Source organism: Telopea speciosissima, chromosome 11 (assembly GCF_018873765.1).
Source record: "Telopea speciosissima isolate NSW1024214 ecotype Mountain lineage chromosome 11, Tspe_v1, whole genome shotgun sequence".
Taxonomy (NCBI): domain Eukaryota; kingdom Viridiplantae; phylum Streptophyta; class Magnoliopsida; order Proteales; family Proteaceae; genus Telopea; species Telopea speciosissima.
Window position 1 is genome coordinate 42,867,313 of NC_057926.1, and position 21,694 is coordinate 42,889,006.

Genomic DNA, 21,694 nt, shown 5'->3' on the forward strand with positions numbered 1-21,694 from the left:
TCTGTCCCTTGGATAGATGATACTCAAGCGTGCTCTTCCATTGACCTAGATGCTTGTGTAGAGACCATGCAACCGAGTAGAGATCTCTTGCCCACATAGATATAATTGGAATAGCCACATTACTCTTCCACATGACAAAATAAAAAACACCCACTCACCAATTCTGTCCATGGGATTGCCAAAGAAAATTTTCTCTTTTCCCATTTTTTATTGGGAAAAACATTTGCCTGAACTTGAGTGATCTACCAAAAACTATGTAGCACAATGATTCACGCTAGCAAAACCCATGCACTTTATTGATCTTTCCATCTTTTGTGGTTTATCCTCTCCTGGCCGGAACAAGTGGCCATATCGTCTAATCAGAATCTTTATGCATGACAATCATGAATACATGAATGCCAACTAGGGGTGTAAGTTTGGCCTGAGCCGAGGGCATGGGTTGGGTTTTTCAACTCATACGGTAGGTCTGAGCTGGGATTTTCATGCCCAAGGTCAAGTCGGCGCTGGACTGAAGCACCGGGTTGAGTTGGGATCGGCCCGGCCCGATCTTGATCTTATATAATTATATATTAATTGGGTAAAAGATCGTTGCTTGATCGTGTAGTCCCAGCACTAGTGTGGGAACCAATGACAGGACTCATAGGCCATGAATGATATTTTGGATTTCAAGAGGGGCTAGGTGGTAATTTTCAAGCATTCTTCTGTCTGGGTGTAGGAGCCATGCGACCAAGTGACATTGTTTTTCCCTTAGTAATTATTACGAATTAAGTTTAAGACGTCAAGATTATTTTTAAGAATAATTGATGTAGATGATTTTATTTTTTTTCTTTTTTTCTTTTTTTTCTTAATGCATATAAGGACACAAAATGACAAAAATCAAGGTGAATCAAGGCCAATCAGGTCCAGCCAAGCCTGATCAAGGTCAATCAGAATTGGGCTGGGCTGGGCTGAGCCCAGAAAGGTTGGGCCTGGGTTAAGATATTTCAGCTCAACCTCACGGTTAGGTGGGGCTTGGGCTTGGGCTGAGTTAAGAAGACTTAGGGTTAGAACTGGGTTTTAAAAAATCTGACCCAACCCAGCCATGTTTTACCTACGACCCCTAATGCCAACTCCTTGGCGCCCCCACCCCTCCAAAATAAAATAATTTCTAAAATTCTTAAAAATCCCAAATGTTAGGTACTTGACTAATACGTCAAAATTTTCAAAGCTGACGAAACGTATTAAATCAAGTCCTTTAACCTATCCCATACTAGGCTGATCGGCCCAATCTAGCGCCTATACACTCGATGGAGCCTCATTAGGCACACAACACATTACCACCTTACTCCACCGATGCCCCCTCACCCATGCATCTCCCTCCATGGTCCCCACTCCCTTCCCGCATTTTCCTACCCTCCCCTGTTGCAACTCCCCACCTTGCCCCCCCCCCCCCTCTGCAACTCCCTGCCCTTCCCCTGACTCCCTTATAACTCCTCCTCTGCAACTCCTTGACCTGCATTTATAGCTCAAATTTCTGACCGATCTCCTTATAAAAGTGTAAATCTTGACGAACAATTGTAGAAACCTTGGAGATGTTCTTGGCAATAATGAAATGGATTCTTTAGAATAATCCTTAGGGTCTCTTTCTTCACAATTAAGAAAAATATTTTGAAAAATGTTAAAAATGCTATTGATAGGATTGGCCTATCAAACAACTTTGAATTTGGTCCAAATTTCACAATAATTTTTATTTTTTTTATTTTTATTTTTGTCATTATCAACCCAATTCTAGAAGATAGAATGAAAATGATGCATCTTGCCATTATTTTATGCAAGTTACTATTAAGTGAATTCCAAAATTAGAAATCAATTTTTCAAACATGTTCTAGTCAAATCAATGTCTAATATTTATATAATTGGATAGTACTTGAGATAAGCTTTAGTTACATGAAAATCAGACTTACTTATAATGAGATATGATTTTTCAAAGTTAAAAAGCACAAAATACCCAAAAAAAATTGGAAAATCAAACCCAAACCAAGCAACCTAACCTGAACTGCATCAGCCCGATAATAACAACACCTCAGCCTTATCCCATGGGCTTGGCTACATGGATCCTTACCTTCCAATCAGCTCTATTTGATGTTATATATGATACAAAGCCTAAGCTATGCATATCTTTCCTCATCAATTCTACTAAAATCATTTTATATCTACCTTAGTTCTTTTAGTTTCTTCAATCTGAATCAAATCATTTCTCCATATTGGGGTATCCAAAGGTTTCCGTTGAACATTGCCATGACAGCTCAAACGACAATATTAAAGACAAAACTGTGGCATATTTCCTGTACTACCCAAGTAGGGGCATTTTTGGAATTTTAAAAATTCCCCACTGTTCTCCTCAAAAGAGTGATGGCATATATATACTAATTTGATCTTTTACTTTAACCCATACCACCTGAGACTAGATGTATGTCGTTCAGTTGGTTGGTTATCTTTGTTTTATTCTCTTGTTTCTTAAAAGGGGTAAAAGATGCTACCTGGTCGCATGATTCATGTGCCTAGACATAGAAACATGTGAAAGTACTACATTGTCCCATAGAAAGACAAAAATACTATCCTGAATGATGCTTGCATGCGCATGCAATTCCATTGACCAACATGCGTGCAAGCTCTAGAGGTCCAAGCAATGATCACTTTTTCTTCTTTTTATATTTGACAAAAATCTCTATCTGTTATGTTGTTATGGGGGGATGTGGGGGATATGGTAATTTCAACCCTGTTGTGAGAGGGGGCCATAAGACAAAAAATTTTAGCCATTAATTAATCTATTGCATATGACATATTCCATGAGATCATCAATAACCGAAATGAATTTTTACCGAAAAAATAAAAAACTCAATTACCGAAATGATGAGGTCAGTGATTGCGATACCCACGATGCTTTGTCCCCATTATCAATGGTCAACTTGCGCTAGCAACTCCGTTATTGTTGAATTTTTTTTTCCTCTCTTTTCTTGTTAAACATTATCTTTGGATTATACAAACCACTCCATTAGGCCCTGTTTCTTTATAGGGAAAGGTGGTTGGGATTCTTGGGAAGATGGGATCCACATGTTGATGGAATTTTATTACGGTGAAAATGTTAAAGTTAAGCTAAATTTTTCATGAATAATAACCAAAGTCTTAAGTATTTTAAATAAAATAATAAGTAATTATAAAAGTAAAATAAAAACCACATTAGAATGTGTTAAATTTTTCGATTTTGGTCTGCGTAGGATCCAATTCCAAAGACCTAACTTTCTCTAATTGGGCTTTCTGCATTTTGTTAAATGAAAATTCATTTTGATGGTTGCAGGTTTCTTAATTTCCCACCATGCTTTGGAATCATAAGCCTTTAGCATTGCAATAGGTCTCGATCATGCGTTGAAGCTGGAGTTGAAGGTGAAAGAAGTTTGGTGAACCAGTTGCTGCCCGGGCTTCTTCCATCCCGGGCTTCTTCCATCTCCAACTCAAGTTGCATGGCTTTGGCCATTGATTCATTATTTTTTGGTTATTGTTGATAATTTTAGCGGAACTAGTTTTGTTACTACCAAGGACCCTCTTTTGTTGTTTGTTACTACACTCTGGACTCACGTTCAGATTCTTTTGTCCACAACATTTCTGTAAATTTGCCTTCTATCTAATATATTTTCTTTCTTTATCATTACAAAAAAAAAAAAAAAAAAAAAATGAAAACCAAAGTCCCACCAGACTTTGGATAGGTAAGGAGTGGGATTTTGAAGTGCCACATCAACAGACAAAAATATTTAATGATGTTCCATGAGTTTTTATAAGATCACCACCCCTAAAATATCCAAACAAAGTTGGGGTGGGATTTTGAAATGCCACATCAGCATTTTCCCACCCCAATTCTCCCGCCCTACCTAAGTACCCTCTGAACAAACCGGCCTTTAGGGTTTTAATTATTTCAACTTTCGACATAAAACGACTAGAACTAAAATAATAAAATAAAAAAAAAAAGATTACCAAATAGGGGGCTAAGGTTGGTCAGACTAGCCATCCATAGATTTTTAAACCTAAAAAGAATGCTTTAATAATCATTATCCATGTTTAAAAGTTTTCAAGTTTTCAAGTTTTCAAGTCTTCATTCCTCTTCTCTTTAATTTTTCTTGCAACCAAACAGAACCTTTATCTGTATTTGACACACATTCTGAGACGATAATTTTACTGTTTTTATCATATCAGAATGCATACCAAATATAACCTTAATTTTTCCCAGTGGTAAGTTAAATCAGGCAATTTTATTGGACAAGTAGATCCCAACATCGATATCCTATTCACATGTCAAAATATATATAAGAATAGTTAGTGGTAGACTTCTGATTGAGGTAGTTTCAGCATCTTTGGACCTCTGGCATTTTGTATATTCTATTCAATGTTGTAATTATGAGCTTCGATTATGTGCTTTGTTAAGTTAGCTTAATTCATCTGTTGTAAATAAGTAGTTTTATTTCAAGTACCTTAGCATGTCTACATTAATTGCTTCCAATATCATAGCAATAATTTAGATTTTCTTTCCAAGTTCGAGCATATTAGCTAGTAGGATTACTAAGCAGGACTAGTTGGTAGGTTTTCAGGTCTTTCATTCAAGTAGTGTAATGAAGTAAGTTTGAGTCATAAGAAGAACCGTTTGCCAAGCGGATCGGGTGCCTAACACCTTCCCAGATCTATAACTTGACACTTTTTACTATCTTTGAAGCAGATCAAGCGATGTATTGGAGTTCATTCTCTTCTCTAAGAAGTGAAACATTTATGGGTATTAGACCCTTAGCTAGGTGGTGAATCCTAGAGCTCCCCTTTTCCTTCTCTCTTCCAACGGATTAGAGAGGGCGGACCCATGGGTATTTTTACCTACACAATTCTTTGTTAACTCAATCACCGTTAGATGCATACCAAAGATTATCACCCGTGGATCGAGTTGTAATAATTTGTGACAACAGCTATAACCAAATGATTGGGGAGCTGGGTTGGGCATCAGTTTTCCTTTTGAACTCTTAATTACTTGTAACTTTTATGAATTATGAATTTACAGAGAGCACACAAGATGTGAAGATCAGAAGAATGCTACAAAGACTACAAGCAGCAGAAAGCCAGGCATTGAAGGAGAGAAATTTGGATTGATTGTAAGGAGATGGTTGATTGGCTAGCACAAGGGAACAAACAAGGGGGCCATGGGATCTTTTCATCCATTTATTTGATGGTGTAAAAACAATTAACTCTTTTTAGTCTATACATACTTGTAAAAAGGATAGATTAATAATGTTGATTGCTCATGAGTTGGCTAGGAGAGCTAGGATAAGGAAGTTAGATTGTTTTAAGAATTATGTGTACCCTTTTTTGTTATCTAAATACTAATTTTTAATTTTCTTTCTCATTCACAAACAAAGAGTAACTTGCTTTTTTTATTTTTTTTTAGGGGGGGGGGGGGGGGTTGGGGAGGGGGAAAGGTAAAATCTAGGAGGCTCGAACTCGAGACCTCCTGGTGAGCATGGGTATAAAGCGCACCACAGCTCACCAACTGTGTTAGGCAGCTGTTGTTCAAAGAGTAAATTGCTTATTGAGAACTCCACTTCTTTGTTTGCTGCCAAGTAGAAATAGAAAGCCCAACTATACGGCTATCATGAATAAAAAATTCAAGGATGATGCCCCGCAAGACAAAGACAATTGCATAAAGTACTATCAAAAAGCAGAAAAAAAGGTAAGATGTTCTCCACAAGGCAACTAATAAATCACTTTGTAAATCTCTTTTTCTTTTGTAGTAGAAGTATTTATATCTTAAAATTTGTCATTATGCTTCAATGATCTTGATGGAGACCCCACTCTTCCATTGCAAACATAAGCTACCATGAATACCAACTGCTAGTTGACAAACTATGGTGATATTATTTCAACACTTTTAGTCTTTTTTTTTCTCTAGTTTTTTAAGTTCTATTTGGATGCAAGGAAAATTACAGGGAAGGGAATTGAAGATTTTAAAACTTAAAAAAGAAACTTTGTTACTCATTATCTAAAATGGTTGTATAAAAATTTCTTTTTTAGGTTTGAAAATTTTACTTCCCTTCTCTTAATTTCCCTTGCAATCAAACAGCGCTTGAGCTAAATCATTTATGTCACAAATGAAAACCATTTCTAAGAATTGGGATTGGAATTTAACATACTCATTGAGAGTTCTAAGCCTCCATGGCTATATACTACATCAAATAGCCTAGGGTGCTACTCTATTGGTTTTGTCGGGTTCTTTACTAGCTAGACACCTATCAACCAACCATCCGGTAACTATGAGTTCTTTCGCAAGTGAAGCCAATATGCCTTGATCCACCCAAGGAGAATCCAAATGAAAGCAACAACTAGAGAAGCCTTCGGACTACATAATGCCATAGAGTTCGTCGGGGTGTGAAGCCATTGAGGTACGCATTTCCTCATACTATTAAAGACAACATCATAAATCATGACTACTCATAAGAAGGCCAAACTAAAAAAAACTATGTTCTTCCTCATAGGGTGTAGTGACGTGTCTGAGACAGAGGCGGATGCATTAAAAGTAAGAAAGACATTCCGGCCTGCATCTCTTGAGAAGGACTTTCAAGGCTGAACCCTCTACCATTGATATGGAGAAGCCTCTTTCTCTTTTCGAAAATGAAAGGTCAAAATCTATGGTGATTGAGAATAGGTGTTTCTAAGGATATCAGTCTTGGACTGGTGGTTGGCACCACTCGTCATAGTGGTGCCTGAGGCATGTTGCTCTCGAGTTCGAGGCCCCCCTCTCCTATCTGGGCCTCTCCTGGCCCCTTTGTGGGTCTGCCCCTAGTAGCCCCTTCGTGGGTCACCCCTAGTGGATCCATTCCAACCCAAAAATTAAAAAGAGAATACGCGTTCCTGAGGGGAAGGGAGCTCTTTAACCATGTCAACCATAGATTTAAGCCAATAATGATAATAGACTATAGGGGGTGAGAAGCCCCCATAATTGAATAACATTACATTTGTGACATTTGACTTATTTTGGAAAAAAACTGCAAAAAATACCAAAGCATGTCACTGTCAGTCGGCGGCTCAATATTTACTGTCCAAAATGCTGCTCAGTAAGAAAATTGGGTCCTAAAAAACAGGAGGCAATGGTATCTTTCTCTTTTGATAATTGAGCGGGCCTTCATTCTTGACTAAGTCCAGATGTGGTGTTTGTATACACGCCATTTTTCGGGCAGGTCCATTTGGGTTTGGATTCGGTTCCTCTCCGTGAAGGGCATCGTCCAATGAGTGTCCAATGAGGCATCCAAAGGTTGGGTTAGATCGCACACATCCCAATGGTTGATTGGGAGTGCACCGAGATATGTGCAGCACAGCCCAGTCATTGGATGCCTCATTGGACACTCATTGGACGATGCCCTTCAAGGAGAGAAATCCAATCCAATCCATTTTCCCAAGTTCCTCAAATAAGGGGGTGAAAATGATCACCCTACCCTTGCCCGACAACACTGCCCAGGTGGAGTCCACCCCTGAAAATGGAGCAGATAATTTTCCGTATATAGTCCTATTCGGAAGCTGTTTTTCCTTTACTCTTATTTAACTAATCCAAGCTCATTTTTGCTACCTTATAAATACCCAACTGGTTTCATGCAATTAGCACCAAAGAGTAAACAAAATGGGAGAAGTGAAAGATATCGAAGCCTCTCCTATCCCTGTTCTCACTCCATACAGTTTGGGAAAGTTTAATCTTTCTCATAGGTCAGTGACAATCCTATTACATTTCTTCTTTTTCTGTTTTGGCAACTTCTTTGGTACTAGCAAAGCTGGAAGATTTGTTTTACTGCTTGGTTTTGCTTGTATTAATGAATCATGAACAGTTCCTTTTGCTACTCCATGTTGATGAACTCATTGCTTTTGTTTTGTTAATCACTGAAATGGAATGTCTATGACATGAGGTTTACTCTGGTTTTGCTCTACCAAAAGAAAAAAAGACATGATTTGTAGGAGGTTGCAGATGATTAATTACTGTGTCACTAAAAACTTGATTGTGCTCAATTGGGTTTTGACTCTGAAACCAAACTTGGAAGCCAACCCAGCCTGAAAATTGTGGAATCAGGTTGGGTTTTTCAACAGATCAATAAACATGTTGAGTTAATGTTTGATGAAATGATTCCCTAAACCAGTACTTACTAAGAATAGGACTTTTTCTGGGTTATAATGGTGTGCTTCTCTGTTCTCTACAGTGTTATAGCATTGCTTATTTTCATCAGGCAGGTTGTGGGCTGAAGAACTCAAGTTTCAGTTTGGTTTTACAATGAAATTTTTTTAATTTTCCTTTTTTCGGTATATAATCGATTGGGCCAGTGAGACCTTTTGCAGGAACCAGTTTACTTTATTAAGCTCTCAAACTTAAATTCTTTAAAAATTAGGATGTAGATATGTTGATCTTTAAGATGAGGTGAATAACACCATACTGTCCCTCTATTGAATTAGATAAAGGATTCAAGCTTAAGTCTCCATCCTGCTTAGGAAGTAGCAAAAATGCCCAAAAGCCCTCCCATTATGGCAGCATAAGGGTCTCTTCTGCCTCTCTCTGTCTCTGAAATTTAATAATTATTCAAAAATGGGGACAAAAGATTGGAACAACAAAAACATGAATAATCCTTACTTGTCTTTCTGTATATTTTCAGAGTGGTTTTGGCACCTTTGACTAGACAGAGGTCATACAACCATGTTCCCCAACCTCACGCTATTCTGTATTACTCTCAAAGAACTACTAAAGGAGGATTTCTCATAAGTGAAGCCACAGGGGTTTCTGACACTTCTCTTGGGTAAAGACTTCTATTTCTCAATCTTCACTTTACAAAAGACTTTCTGTGTTTCCAGTGGTAACATACTAACAAAATTTGTGCAACTTAAAAGAGTGAAAGTTGTACTGTTGTATGATAACACCCACACTTTTTTGGTAATATAGAACTCACTCTCATTTGCTTTTCATTCTAAATCTATAACAAAGAGGAAGTAAATTTTTGTAGTACCTTTATTTTTTGAGTTTTCATTTTGTTTTTCTCTTATTCTCCTTGAAGGTTCTACCCAGATACACCTGGTATTTGGACAGAAGAACAGATTGAAGCCTGGAAGCCTATAGTTGATGCTGTCCATGAAAAGGGTGGTATCTTCTTTTGTCAGCTTTGGCATGTGGGAAGGGTGTCTACTCCTGGTTTGTTCTTATTTCAACATCCTCCATTAAGAGGGCTTCCCACCTTTCAATATTATGGGAATGTTTGTTCTAGATCTAGATTTTTGACTATGTTTGGACTAAACGAGGCAAATCCATTTGTGTGTTATTGAATAACGAAATCATAGAACACTGCAGCCGACCTATTCTTACTTCCACCTGGTGATCAAGTGATTTGATTTGGGTCTCCTATGAAAAGAAGAAGGCCCTTCATTGCCTAACCACACCTCCTCCCCCACATAACCCCCATCCCAAAGAGAGGGGGGGAACTACTAGTTGAGGCATCCAAAATGTTGGGCTTAACCCTAGCTCTTAGATGAAAACTTGGCAATGTTATCTGTTCAGGCTTTAAGGACCTATACAGAAAAATGTATGCAAGTTTATACTCTTTGAACTTATAGGAAGGAAGCATAGAGATGAAGAATTTATATTTTCTTGTTTTTTGAATGATGACCCTGTTCCTTTATTTATTGTGGTTTGTGAAGGATGCTTTTTCAGTTGAAAAGAAGTGTATTAGGCTATTGTGACAAGATTCATGAAGCTGATTTATACAGTTTTCAAAACTCTTGGTGAACTGTTAATTGCTTGACTTTCTCCACATTTCCTAATCCACTTTCTCTGATTAGATTTTCAGCCAAATAGACAAGCTCCAGTTTCATCCACGGACAAAGCATTGAAGCCCCATCATCGCACCACGGGCAATGAAATTGAAGTGTTCACTCCTCCAAGACGATTGGAGACAGAAGAAATCCCTCAAATTGTCAATGATTTTAGGGTTGCTGCAAGAAATGCTATGAGAGCAGGTTGAGCTGTTCACTGCTTTTCAACATTTTATATTTCATTTCATGGACACATATTTTCATTCAAATGGGTAGGCTCAAATTCTTCCAAGAAAAGAACATTGGGTTTGAAAATTGTTGGCACTGCCAATGACATTCAAGAGATGACCATCCAAGAGGTTAAAGATGGATGGAATTTCTTAATTTAGTCAATGACATCAATGACAAAAAACAACAACAACATCAACTTTCACCAAAATCTGAAAGGAAATTTTTTAAAGTTTAAATCAGAAGATACAAAAATAACCAAATTTAGAGAAAATTTTGTGTTATTTAGGAGAAAAGAAAAGGATATGGGTCTTTGAAGATTATATTGTCATTAATTTTCAGTAAAGTGCTAAAACTATCCATTGTGATACATAGATTTTCTATTACTATAGCAACCCATAATATATCAGCAAAGGAAGATATAAATTTATATATACAACAACTTTTACATAGATATGCTATTCATTTGAGCATTTTAGGATGTTTAACCATACTTGTTCTTTTGATTTGCATGATTCATGGTGTTCAGCTAGCCAAACTTGATTGGAGAACATAAAGTGCAATAGATTGAATTTTTCTTTTCTTTTTTTTTTTTTTTTCAGTTTTCTTGGAAAAAGCTGTCTATTCTTTTCAAATGCTTGGAGATGAACCCTGAATTTGAGCTATCTATAAACAAATAGAATATGACCAATTTATAACAAATATGAGAATCCAGTCTCTATTTTTTTATTATTATTATCTTCATATTCTTCTAGTTACTTGGATCACATAAGCCATGATGATTAAAGTTTTATTTTCCATAGTTCATACATATTTTAGAGTATGTATTCCTAGAATTTAAGTTTAAAAACCAGATTACATGCCACAAATGACTCTGGGGAAAGGTTGTTATTTATCTTGAAGTGAAGATTCATTTTTGTGTTCTTCACTTCTATTTCTTATATACTCAAACAACAGAACCATATTGCACTGCATACCTCCTCTTCTTTTGATAACCTTCTGTTCTTCTCTCTTGTTTGTTTTTTTTTAATTAGGTTTTGATGGAATCGAGATCCATGGGGCTCATGGGTACCTCCTCGAGCAGTTCATGAAAGATGAAGTCAATGATCGAACAGACAAATATGGTGGGAGCTTAGAAAACCGGTGCCGCTTTCCTCTTGAAGTAGTTGAGGCAATCAGTGATGAGATTGGAGCTGATAAAGTGGGAATTAGGCTCTCACCTTTTGCTGATTATATGGAGGCTGGAGACTCAAACCCAGAAGCTTTGGGCCTTTACATGGCTGAATCCCTTAATAAGTATGAGATACTCTACATCCACATGATTGAGCCAAGGATGAGAAAAGACGTACAGATGCCTGAATGTCCCCAAAGTCTTTACCCCATGAGGAAGGGTTTCAATGGTAATTTCATCATCGCTGGGGGCTATGGTAGGGAAGAAGGAAACAAAGCCATTTCCAAAAACTATGCAGATCTTGTGGCTTATGGCCGATGGTTTTTGGCTAATCCGGATTTGCCCAAGAGGTTTGAGCTTGATGCTCCCCTTAACAACTACAATAGAGAGACCTTTTACATATCTGATCCTGTTCTTGGATATACCGATTATCCATTTCTCAAATCTGCAACTTAAATTTCGTTTATGTCAAAGGAGGAACTGCTATCTTCTAAACCAAAGCTCTAACTTCCCCTGTTTAGCTTTAAAATATTGAGCATGTAAGGGGTAAGGAGTTTTGTTTCATGTTTTTCTTGTTTGAATCCTTATGTAGTTTGAAGTGGAAAGTGTTTGTTCAAGTGATTATGTAGCAATAAAGAGCAATTAGTATTGTGAGGATGTTTTCCTTCCTTTACTTCAAGATATGCTTACAGCAATTTACTTATTTCTTTCCTGGTTCATATAAGTGTTAGTTTTACAGCCCCCCAACAAAAATAAAGTGATTACTATCCAGGAAAAAATGTTTTGTTTCCATGGAACTCTACATCTGATTACATTTTCCTTATATAATTGAATTGTATTTTGGTCCTCAACTTTTAATTAAAGGATTGTCTAAATGATATCTCTATGGGTGTATTTAGAACATTTAGACTTCTTTTGATTGTCCTTGGGGTCTTTTTGACCCCTGTCCTATCACCTTTATCAAATCCCTAGTGCTTTATTCCCAAAATTTCTATAAGTTGAGAATAAAAAAAGGATTTTAAAATAATTTGAAAATGTACCTACCATTATGTCAATTCTAAGAATCATCGTTATCTTACCCATGTGTTTTGAATATATTACATTAAAAAGCCAAAAAAATAAGATTACAAATTATTTGATACCTTAATGAGTATTAGTCAAAGAAAAATGGACTTTTGTAACGAAGGATTCACAAGTACATAATAGCTATTTCAGACCTATTGTAGTCATTTTTAGTGCAACCGGTCGACTGGTCTGACTTACTGGCTAGTTGAATAACTGACCTTAAACCTCAGGCAACTGGACGATGACCGGTCAGAGAATCTCAAACCAGTTGTCAGATTTGGTCCGACCAGTTCTCAACCAGCTCAAGATTGTTGGACTACTAGAATTAAACCGAATCGATTGGCTCATGGTCCGACCGGTTCTTGCTTTCTTAGGATCCTTCGATCAACCCTTGTTTACTAAATCGGCCATATCTCAACTGATTCAAGTCCAATTGCCTTGATTCTTCTTCCTGTTGAAAGGTCACTCGATTATTCTCATTTCTCATGTTTGGGCTTCCCCAAACTGTAACGAGATGGCCTCCTAAAATTCACGTGAAGTTGTCGTTTCACCTTAATCATACTACTGACACTCTTTTCTTTATTGTGGGAGCTTTGGTAAGGTCCACGCTATACTTGGGGTCATTCTAACTAAGGGTGTTAAACGATCTGGTTTGGTTTAAACCGTTTTATTAAACTGTTTCATTTTGAAACCATAATAGAACCATTTATTAGAAGGTTTCACGGTTTGGTTTGATTTCAGTAAACGAGTTCTGGCATATTTATGTACATATAAGAGTGTTAAACAATTTATTCGGTTAAACGGTTCGGTTCGGTTTAAACCATTTAATTAAATGGCCTTAGTTTTAAAACCATAACCGAATCATTTATTAAATGGTTTCACGGTTTCGGTTTAAATAGTTCGGTGCAGTTTCAGTAAAAGGTTATGGTTTGATTTTGACACCCTTAATTCTAACCCACTCAATGATGTAAATAATGAAATTTTCTTATTTACCTGTAGTGTCAATAAACTTTCTATTGAGCTTACTCGAACCAGATTCTGTCAACGAACCTGTCAAGTACCTGTCAGTTATTAAAATTCAATATTACATACTTTTCCGAGTACAGGATATTACATGTGAAGCGATCGAGGTACGCATTTCCTTGGACTTTAAAGATATAACATTATTGTGACAATATCGAGATTAATAAACCGATAACAGATTTAAGAGAGAAGTAGTTAAGGAACTTTGCATCAAGAAAGGAAGAAAAGCCGGTGAATCTATGAGCTCACCTTATGACCATATAAATATAGAAAGAGTACAACTTAAAGTAGGATTCTAAAACAGACTCAAAGAAGGAAATAAAGAATCCTAGACTATCTAAAACTATTAAATAGAAACACATAAATCGATAGACTCTTCAACACTCCCCCTCAAGCTAGTGTATACATATCAAAGGCTCCAGCTTGGAATAACAAGAACAGATATTAAGAGCAACACCAGTCTTGAGCATAAATAGTAGTGGTCGAGACCAGTGAGCACAGGGAGAACTTCATCCAGACAACAGTATCAACTCAAGTACATCAACCATCAGCAATTGCAGTAGATAATCTTCGTATCGAACAAAATATGCGATAGTGAACACCAATCGCAATTCACAATATCACAGCAACAACAATATCAAAGACACTTCTTAGAGAAGGCTGGTAGTAGTAAGTAGTCATCTTCTCAAAGAGAGATAAAAGTACAGCATCTAACGACTACATCATAAGCGGTAGGTAGTAGGTAGTAATCTTTCCAAAGAAAGATACAAAATGCAGCTCCAATAGCTACACAAGCTCTTCTCAAAGAAGACAGGTAGTAAGTAGTATTCTTCTCAAACATAGGAAGACATTGAGTCCCAAAAAGATGTCTCAGATAAAAAAAAACTTCAATAGGAAATAGCCAGTATAGGTTACTGCGGACCAGACAACATTAGATTGTTATAGATAGATAAACAGTATAGGTCGGTTAGTTGGTTTAGATAGGCAGTATAGGTTACTGCAAACCAGATAGACAGTATATGTTACTACGAATCAGACAACATCAAGTTTTTGTAGACCAAATAAATATGAATTGTTATTAAATACCATCTCCACACATAAATAAATAATAGTAAACTTTAAATTAACAATAATCTTGAGTTGATGATTTAAGCAAGAGAATAATAATCTTCAATCTCCCCCTCACATGTAGCATTACACGTAGAAAAATAATGACCATCAATAATCAACATCTCAAAGGATGACTATCACAAATGAATCCAATAATCAGGAGTAGCATTGCTACATGATCCCAATAAAATAATCTCCAATTCGCCCCTTCATGGTATAAATAATCACCATGCAAGTAAGATCCAATAAATAATTCTCAATTTCTCCTCACAGTAGCAAATAATGGACACAAGTGCCAATCTTAAAAAATTGGAACCGCAAATTGATATGAACGTAGCCCATCAAATAAATATGACAAAAATATAAGCCCAATAGCAATTCTGTAAATAAGTAATGCAATACCGAGTTCGAAAACCTGCTTGGCCTTGCTATGGGCCCACCCAAGTGCTTTAACATGTCAATGTGTAATGGTTGTAACAATCTCATAATTAAATCAAAGTCCACACCCTGATTTAGAAAAAAGTGGCATGCTGGTAATTGGTAAACAACCAGAATTTTCAAGGGCTTTTGGTAAACAAAGAAGCAATGGGACGCAACAGGAATTACAGTTATTAAGTAGGGACAATTTTGGAAGCAAAGTAATAAATAGAAGCTGAATTAGACATAAAGGCAAGGGCAACTTAGGAAAGTTATAAAATATGGAATATAATAAATAACTGTCATTGGATTTGTATGGATGATATGATAGACATGTAGGGGTGTCAATAGGTCGGTTCGGTCCGGTTTTGGTTCGAGTTTTTCGATTTCGGTGTGGTTTTTAGAAAAATCGAGACCAATCCAATAAGAACTTTTCGGTTTCGGCTGGGTTTCGATTTAGGTGCGGTTTGGTTTCGTGTCGGTTCCGATTTATGATAACGGGTTGATATTGGTTTGGATTCGATTTAGTATCGGGTTTTTTTAAACAAGTTGGGTTCGGTTTGTGCCTATTTTCTTCTCTTTCTCTTTTCAACTACATAAAATATTTCATTAGCCCGACACTTAAAAAAGAGATCAATGGAACAAGCATTGTTACAAATCATTTTCCCTATTTTCATAACCTCATACTCATTGATTTGTAACAATGTATCTTACAACCATAAATTTGCTCACTGATATTGAAATCAATTCAATGATTCATAAACTTATACTCATTATTTTCTTATCGGTTTCATTCGGTTTGATTTTTGATTTGTTATCTATCGATTTAATGTGGTCTAGTTTTCAACCATTTCCGTCATACTCCAGTCCAAAACCAATTCAATAAGGATCGATTCGATTTGATCTTGGGATCGATTCGGGCTAGGTTTTGACACTCTTATAGACATAGGAATATGTGTGACATATGACATAAAGGACAGGACTAACATGAGATAATAATGAGGTCGGAGAAACTACATAAAGTAATAGAAACCCATCTATCCTAAACGAGACTGCATACCAATGTACCACGAAAGAGGAAAATACAGAGGGTGGGGGTAATATGGTCAAATTAAAGAAAGTAACCGCTGTTAGAAGAAAATGAATCGAAGGCATATTTGAAAACAGAAACCACCATCAGTTCTCCGATCATCGAAGGTTAGCTGGATCTGTAACTAGCAACCAGAGGCGGAAACCTAGCCGACGTTAGCAGCAGGATATCGATTAGCAGAAAATAGAATCAACAATGTAAACAAGAAAATCAGAGAATATTGCAGCAGAGGCGTCAGTTTGTTTGGATTCAGCAAAAATCATGACCAGCAAACCCAGTCGAAGAATCAGGAATAATTTTCGATCAACAACAACCAATGAATCAAAATCATAAACTGTTTCTAGATATCAATAGTTATACAATTAGCGGAACGACCAGCAGTAGGAACAAACTTTGGCTTCAATCTTCAGTCTAACAGGTACTAATTTTCATACAAATCTTCAACAGTATATGAAACCCTAGTTCTTTCTTCAAATTAGAAACCCAAAAGTGCTACTGCTCTGATATCATGTGACAAAATAGAGATTAATAAACCAGTAACAAGTAACAGAAGTAAGAGAGAAGAAGTCAAAGGAACTCTGCAACAAGAAAGGAAGCAGAGCCAATGAGTCTACGAGCTCACCCTATGACCATATAAATATAGAAAGAGTACAACTTATAGTAGGAGTCTAAACAGGGATTGGGCTCGCGGCATGGTGTATAGCGTACATCGTGCGGTTGGCAGGCCTTTGATCCACACGCCAACATGTTGAGATGTGTGTTGACATGGACCTTCATCGCCTCCAGTACTACTGGGGGTGCTATGCGCATCGTGTGGCGCAACACCGCCATGTGTGCATGGTGGGGTCCATTGTGTATACATGGGCGGTGCTGCATCGCACGATACGCACAGCACCCCAGTAGTACTGGGGGCTATAATTTTCCATGTTTGACATATGGATCTGAGCTCCCCAGCCACACATAGAACATATAAATTGGTAGACTCTTCAACAATTATAATTCATGATGACTCATAAGAAGGTCGGGCCATGAAGCCCTTTTTTACCTTGTGAATCAGGGATTCAAGTCAACAATCTTAATAAACTTTAGGAGCTGCTAAGCCCCATAATTGAAGGACATTAGTGATACATTGTCTTTTAAAAAAAAAAAGCTGCAAACATAGTATACAATATCTAACTAAACAAAACACTATTAAGTATAAGGGGAAGAGTTCTTTGTGGGGCAGCAATTCTTTGCGCCCACAAAACTGGGAGCATGCATGGTATTTCCACTTTTTATGGGGGTGGGGCAGTCATTTCGCTCCCACCGTTTCTGTCCACAGGGGCCACGCTCCCCGTGGTCCCATAGAATCCATTTCCCCTAAGTTTCTCCGCCGGTTCTTGCCAAAGCATGTCACTGTCTAATGACGGTTCAATACTGTCCAAAAAAGGTGATATTGTTGGTTGCAAAATAGGAGGGAAAAGATATCATTCTTTTTGGTTTTTGGCAAGCATTGACTCTTGACTAATTCAAGATGTGCTAAAAAAAAGTCCAGATATGCTCCGTAGCTGTGAGGGTGTCAAAATCAAATTGAAATCGTTTAGTAAAATGAATAGAGTCCTTTAAATTGAAATCATAAAACTGTTTAATAAATTGTTGGGTATTGGTTTCAAAATTCAGACCATTCACTAAAACGATTTAAATCGAATCAAACCGTTTAAGTAACCATTTAAAAGTGATTTATATATACATAGTATTAATATGTTAAGTCATTCATGAATAAAAGAAAATATATAACAATTCAATTCAATGTGAAGTTAAGAAGCCGTTTTTGAATAAAAATTAAAAAAAAAACCTAATAAAACTGTTTAATACCGAAGAATTTAGTAAACAGTTCAAGTTTCGCTTCGGTTTGTATCTCTAAGCATTTTGAATCAAATTGAACTGAACAGAACCATTTAGCCGAAAGAAACTGGACCGTTTAACACCCTTACAATCGGCTGTCAACATTTCCAGGACTGTTTGGATATAGTCTTTGTTCTCAAGCTGTGTTTCCTTTAAACCTGTTTAACGTACCCAAGCTCATCTTTGCTATGCAATTAGCACCAACGAGGATACAAAATGGGAGAAGTGGAAGAAATTGAAGCAGAAAACAGCCATGAAATGGCTGGGGAAGCCTATCCTATCCCTGTTCTCACTCCATACAGTATGGGAAAGTTTAATCTTTCTCATAGGTCAGTGACAATCCTAGACATTTCTTCTTTTACTGTTTTGGCATCTTGTGTGGTATCAGCAAAGCTGGAAGATTGTATTACTGCTTGGTTTTGCTTGTACTATATATTGAATCATGAACAGTTCCTTTTGCTACTCCATGTTGATGAACTCATTGCTTTTGTTTTGTTAATCACTAAAATGGAATGCTTATGACATGAGGTTTACTCTGGTTTTGCTCTACCAAAAGAAAAAAGACATGATTTGTAGGAGGTTGCAGATGATTAATTACTGTGTCACTAAAAACTTGATTGTGCTCAATAGGGTTTTGACTCTGAAACCTAACTTGGAAACCAACCCAACCTGAAAGTGCTGGAGTCAGCTTGGATTTTTCAATCAGGTCACTAAACATGTTGGGTTAATGTTTAATGAAATGATGCCCCAAACCAGTGCTTACTAAGAATAGGATTTTTTCTGGGTTATAATGATGTGCTTCTCTGTTCTCCACCATGTTGTACCATTGCTTATTTTCATCAGGCAGGTTGGGGGCTGAAGAACTCAAGTTTCAGTTTGGTTTTACAATGAATTTTTTTTAATTTTCTTTTTTTCAGTAGATAATGGATTGGGCCAGTGAGACCTTTTGCAGGAATCAGTTTACTTTATTAAGCTCTCAAACTTAAGTTCTTTAAAAATTAAGATGTAGATCTGTTGTTGATCTTTAAGATGAGGTGAATAACACCATACTGTCCCTCTATTGAATTAGATAAAGGACTCCAACTTTAGTCTCTGTAGAGAATTTGCTTTAGGACTCATGGTCTCCATCATGCCAAAAGCCCTCCCATTATGGTAGCATATTGACCATAGAACTCTCACAAGCACATCTTTGTATAGATGATAGGACGGGGGTCTCCTCTCCCCCCCCCCCCCCCCCCCTTCTCTCTCTCTGAAATATAAATAATGATTCAAAATTGGGGAAAAAAATTGGAACAACAAAAGCAAGAAGAATTCTTACTTGTCTTTCTGTATATTTTCAGAGTGGTTTTGGCACCTTTGACTAGACAGAGGTCATACAACAATGTTCCTCAACCTCACGCTATTCTGTATTACTCTCAAAGAACTACTAAAGGAGGATTACTAATAACTGAAGCCACAGGCGTTTCTGACACTTCTCTTGGGTAAAGACTGCTATTTCTCAATCTTAACTTTACAAAAGACTTTCTGTGTTTTATTTGCTTTTCATTCTAAATCTATAACAAAGCGGAGGTAAATTTTTGTGGAAGTACTTTTATTTTTTGAGTTTTAATTTTGTTTTTCTCTTATTCTCCTTGAAGGTTCTACCCAGATACACCCGGTATTTGGACAGAAGAACAGATTGAAGCCTGGAAGCCCATAGTTGATGCTGTCCATGAAAAGGGGGGTATCTTCTTTTGTCAGCTTTGGCATGTGGGAAGGGTGTCTACTTTTGGTTTGTTCTTATTTCGATACCATCTTTCCTTTTTTATCTCCTTTAACAATTATGTTACATTATTCCCAATTAATTCATTCTTCAAAATGATTGGTCACATTTGCTGAAATTTTTAGTTGCAAGACTAATAAAATTTTTGAAAAATTCTGCAGATTATTTCTCCTTCATGCCAGTGCCAATTTAGTTAATAAAGTATTTTAAGTATTTCTGTGTCTGTATTGGTGGTTCCTTTCATTGCAAATTCTCATTCTCCAAGGGTGAAAAACTGTCTAGAGGGTCTACTCCTCAATAGCAGATACTAGGAGAAGTTGACTCCAGTTGTTTGTTAGAAGGGAGTTTAATGGGCAGTGGCTTGGAATCATTAGAATTTGTCCAGTTGAAAAGAAGTGTATCAGGTTATTGTGAACTGTTAAATGCTTGCCTTTCTCCACATTTTCTAATCCTGTTTCTCTGATTAGATTTCCAGCCAAATGGACAAGCTCCAGTTTCATCCACAGACAAATCATTGAAGCCCCAACATCGCACCACCGGCAATGAAATTGAACAGTTCACACCTCCAAGACGGTTGGAGACAGATGAAATCCCTCAAATTGTCAATGATTTTAGGGTTGCTGCAAGAAATGCTATGAGAGCAGGTTGAGCTGTTCACTGTTTTTCAACATTTTATATTTCATTTCATGTACACATACTTTCATTCAAATGGGTAGGTTCAAATTCTTCCAAGAAAAGAACATTGAGGTTAAAAATTGGTGGCATTACCAATGACATTCAAGAGATAACAATCCAAAAGGTTAAAGATGGTTGGAATCTCTTAATTTAGTCAATGACAACAACAAAAAATTTCACCAAAATCTGGAAGGAATTTTTAAGCTTAAATCAGAAGATACAAAAATAACCAAAAACATTTTGAAATTGAACAATGTTGTTTACTTTTGGAATTGACATTATTATTATTTTTAATTAGGTTTTGATGGAATTGAGATCCATGGGGCTCTAGGGTACCTCCTCGAGCAGTTCATGAAAGATGAAGTCAATGATCGAACAGACAAATATGGTGGGAGCTTGGAAAACCGTTGTCGCTTCCCTCTTGAAATAGTTGAAGCAATCAGTAATGAGATTGGAGCTGATAAAGTTGGAATTAAGCTCTCGCCTTTCTCTGATTTTATGGAGTCAGGAGACTCAAACCCGGAAGCTCTTGGCCTTTACATGGCTGAATCCCTTAATAAGTATGGGATACTCTACTGCCACATGGTTGAGCCAAGGATAAGAAAAGACGTACAGAAGCCTAAATGGAGTCTTCTACCCATGAGGAAGGCTTTCAATGGTACTTTCATCATCGCTGGGGGCTATGGTAGGGAAGAAGGCAATGAAGCCATTTCCAAAAAACATGCAGATCTTGTCGCTTATGGCCGATGGTTTTTGGCTAATCCGGATTTGCCTAAGAGATTTGAGCTTGATGCTCCCCTTAACAAGTATGATAGAGAGACCTTTTACATATCTGATCCTGTTCTTGGATATACTGACTATCCATTTCTCTAGTCTGCAACTTAAATTTCGTTTATGTCAATGGAGGAACCGCTATCTTCAAAATCAAAGCTCTGACTTCCCCTGTTTAGATTTAAAATATTGAGCACGTAATGGGTAAGGAGTTCAGTTTCGTGTTTTTCTTGTTTGAATCCTTATGTAGCTCGAAGTGCGAAGTGTTTGATCAAGTGATTATGTAGAAATAATGAGCAATTCATCAGTATTGTGAGGGTGTTTTCCTTCCTTTACTTCAGGATATGCTTACAGCAATGTACTTATTTCTTTCCTGGTTCATTTTAGTGTTTGTTTTACAGTCCTCCCCACCTCTCCCCCAAGAAAAATAAAATGATTATGTATCAAGGAAAACATGTTTTGTTTCCATGGATCTCTACATCTGATTATATTTTCTTTATATAATTGAATTGTATTTTGATCCTCAACTTTTAATTAAGGGATTGTTTGAATGATACCTTTGTAGGTGCATTTATTTTATTTTTATTTTATTTTTTAGCCCGAATATTATCTGGGACCCGAAGAAGCCCCTAAATTTTATTAAGATAAAAAGCCA

At 36.9% G+C, this 21,694-nt stretch overlaps 2 protein-coding genes across 2 annotated transcripts; both read left to right on the forward strand.

The window, feature by feature from the left end:
• The first annotated feature begins 7,663 nt into the window (after positions 1-7,663).
• LOC122646803 (putative 12-oxophytodienoate reductase 11) lies at positions 7,664-11,757 on the forward strand. Its single transcript, XM_043840404.1, has 5 exons — positions 7,664-7,764; positions 8,697-8,837; positions 9,093-9,226; positions 9,871-10,047; positions 11,106-11,757. The coding sequence occupies exons 1-5, from the start codon at positions 7,682-7,684 to the stop codon at positions 11,696-11,698; spliced, it is 1,128 nt and encodes a 375-aa protein (XP_043696339.1). The 5' UTR covers positions 7,664-7,681; the 3' UTR covers positions 11,699-11,757.
• A 6,285-nt stretch (positions 11,758-18,042) lies between these two features.
• LOC122646802 (putative 12-oxophytodienoate reductase 11) lies at positions 18,043-21,229 on the forward strand. Its single transcript, XM_043840403.1, has 5 exons — positions 18,043-18,160; positions 19,172-19,312; positions 19,469-19,602; positions 20,061-20,237; positions 20,567-21,229. The coding sequence occupies exons 1-5, from the start codon at positions 18,048-18,050 to the stop codon at positions 21,139-21,141; spliced, it is 1,140 nt and encodes a 379-aa protein (XP_043696338.1). The 5' UTR covers positions 18,043-18,047; the 3' UTR covers positions 21,142-21,229.
• The last annotated feature ends 465 nt before the right edge of the window (positions 21,230-21,694 follow it).

Excerpts from the sequence above, each read along its gene's own strand:
- LOC122646802 (XM_043840403.1), top strand. The coding sequence starts at position 18,048 with ATGGGAGAAGTGGAAGAAATTGAAGCAGAAAACAGCCATGAAATGGCT. Across the intron at positions 18,161-19,171 it reads AAGTTTAATCTTTCTCATAG|AGTGGTTTTGGCACCTTTGA; the intron begins GTCAGTGACAAT and ends GTATATTTTCAG. Across the intron at positions 19,603-20,060 it reads GGGAAGGGTGTCTACTTTTG|ATTTCCAGCCAAATGGACAA; the intron begins GTTTGTTCTTAT and ends TTCTCTGATTAG.
- LOC122646803 (XM_043840404.1), top strand. The coding sequence starts at position 7,682 with ATGGGAGAAGTGAAAGATATCGAAGCCTCTCCTATCCCTGTTCTCACT. Across the intron at positions 7,765-8,696 it reads AAGTTTAATCTTTCTCATAG|AGTGGTTTTGGCACCTTTGA; the intron begins GTCAGTGACAAT and ends GTATATTTTCAG. Across the intron at positions 10,048-11,105 it reads AAGAAATGCTATGAGAGCAG|GTTTTGATGGAATCGAGATC; the intron begins GTTGAGCTGTTC and ends TTTTTTAATTAG.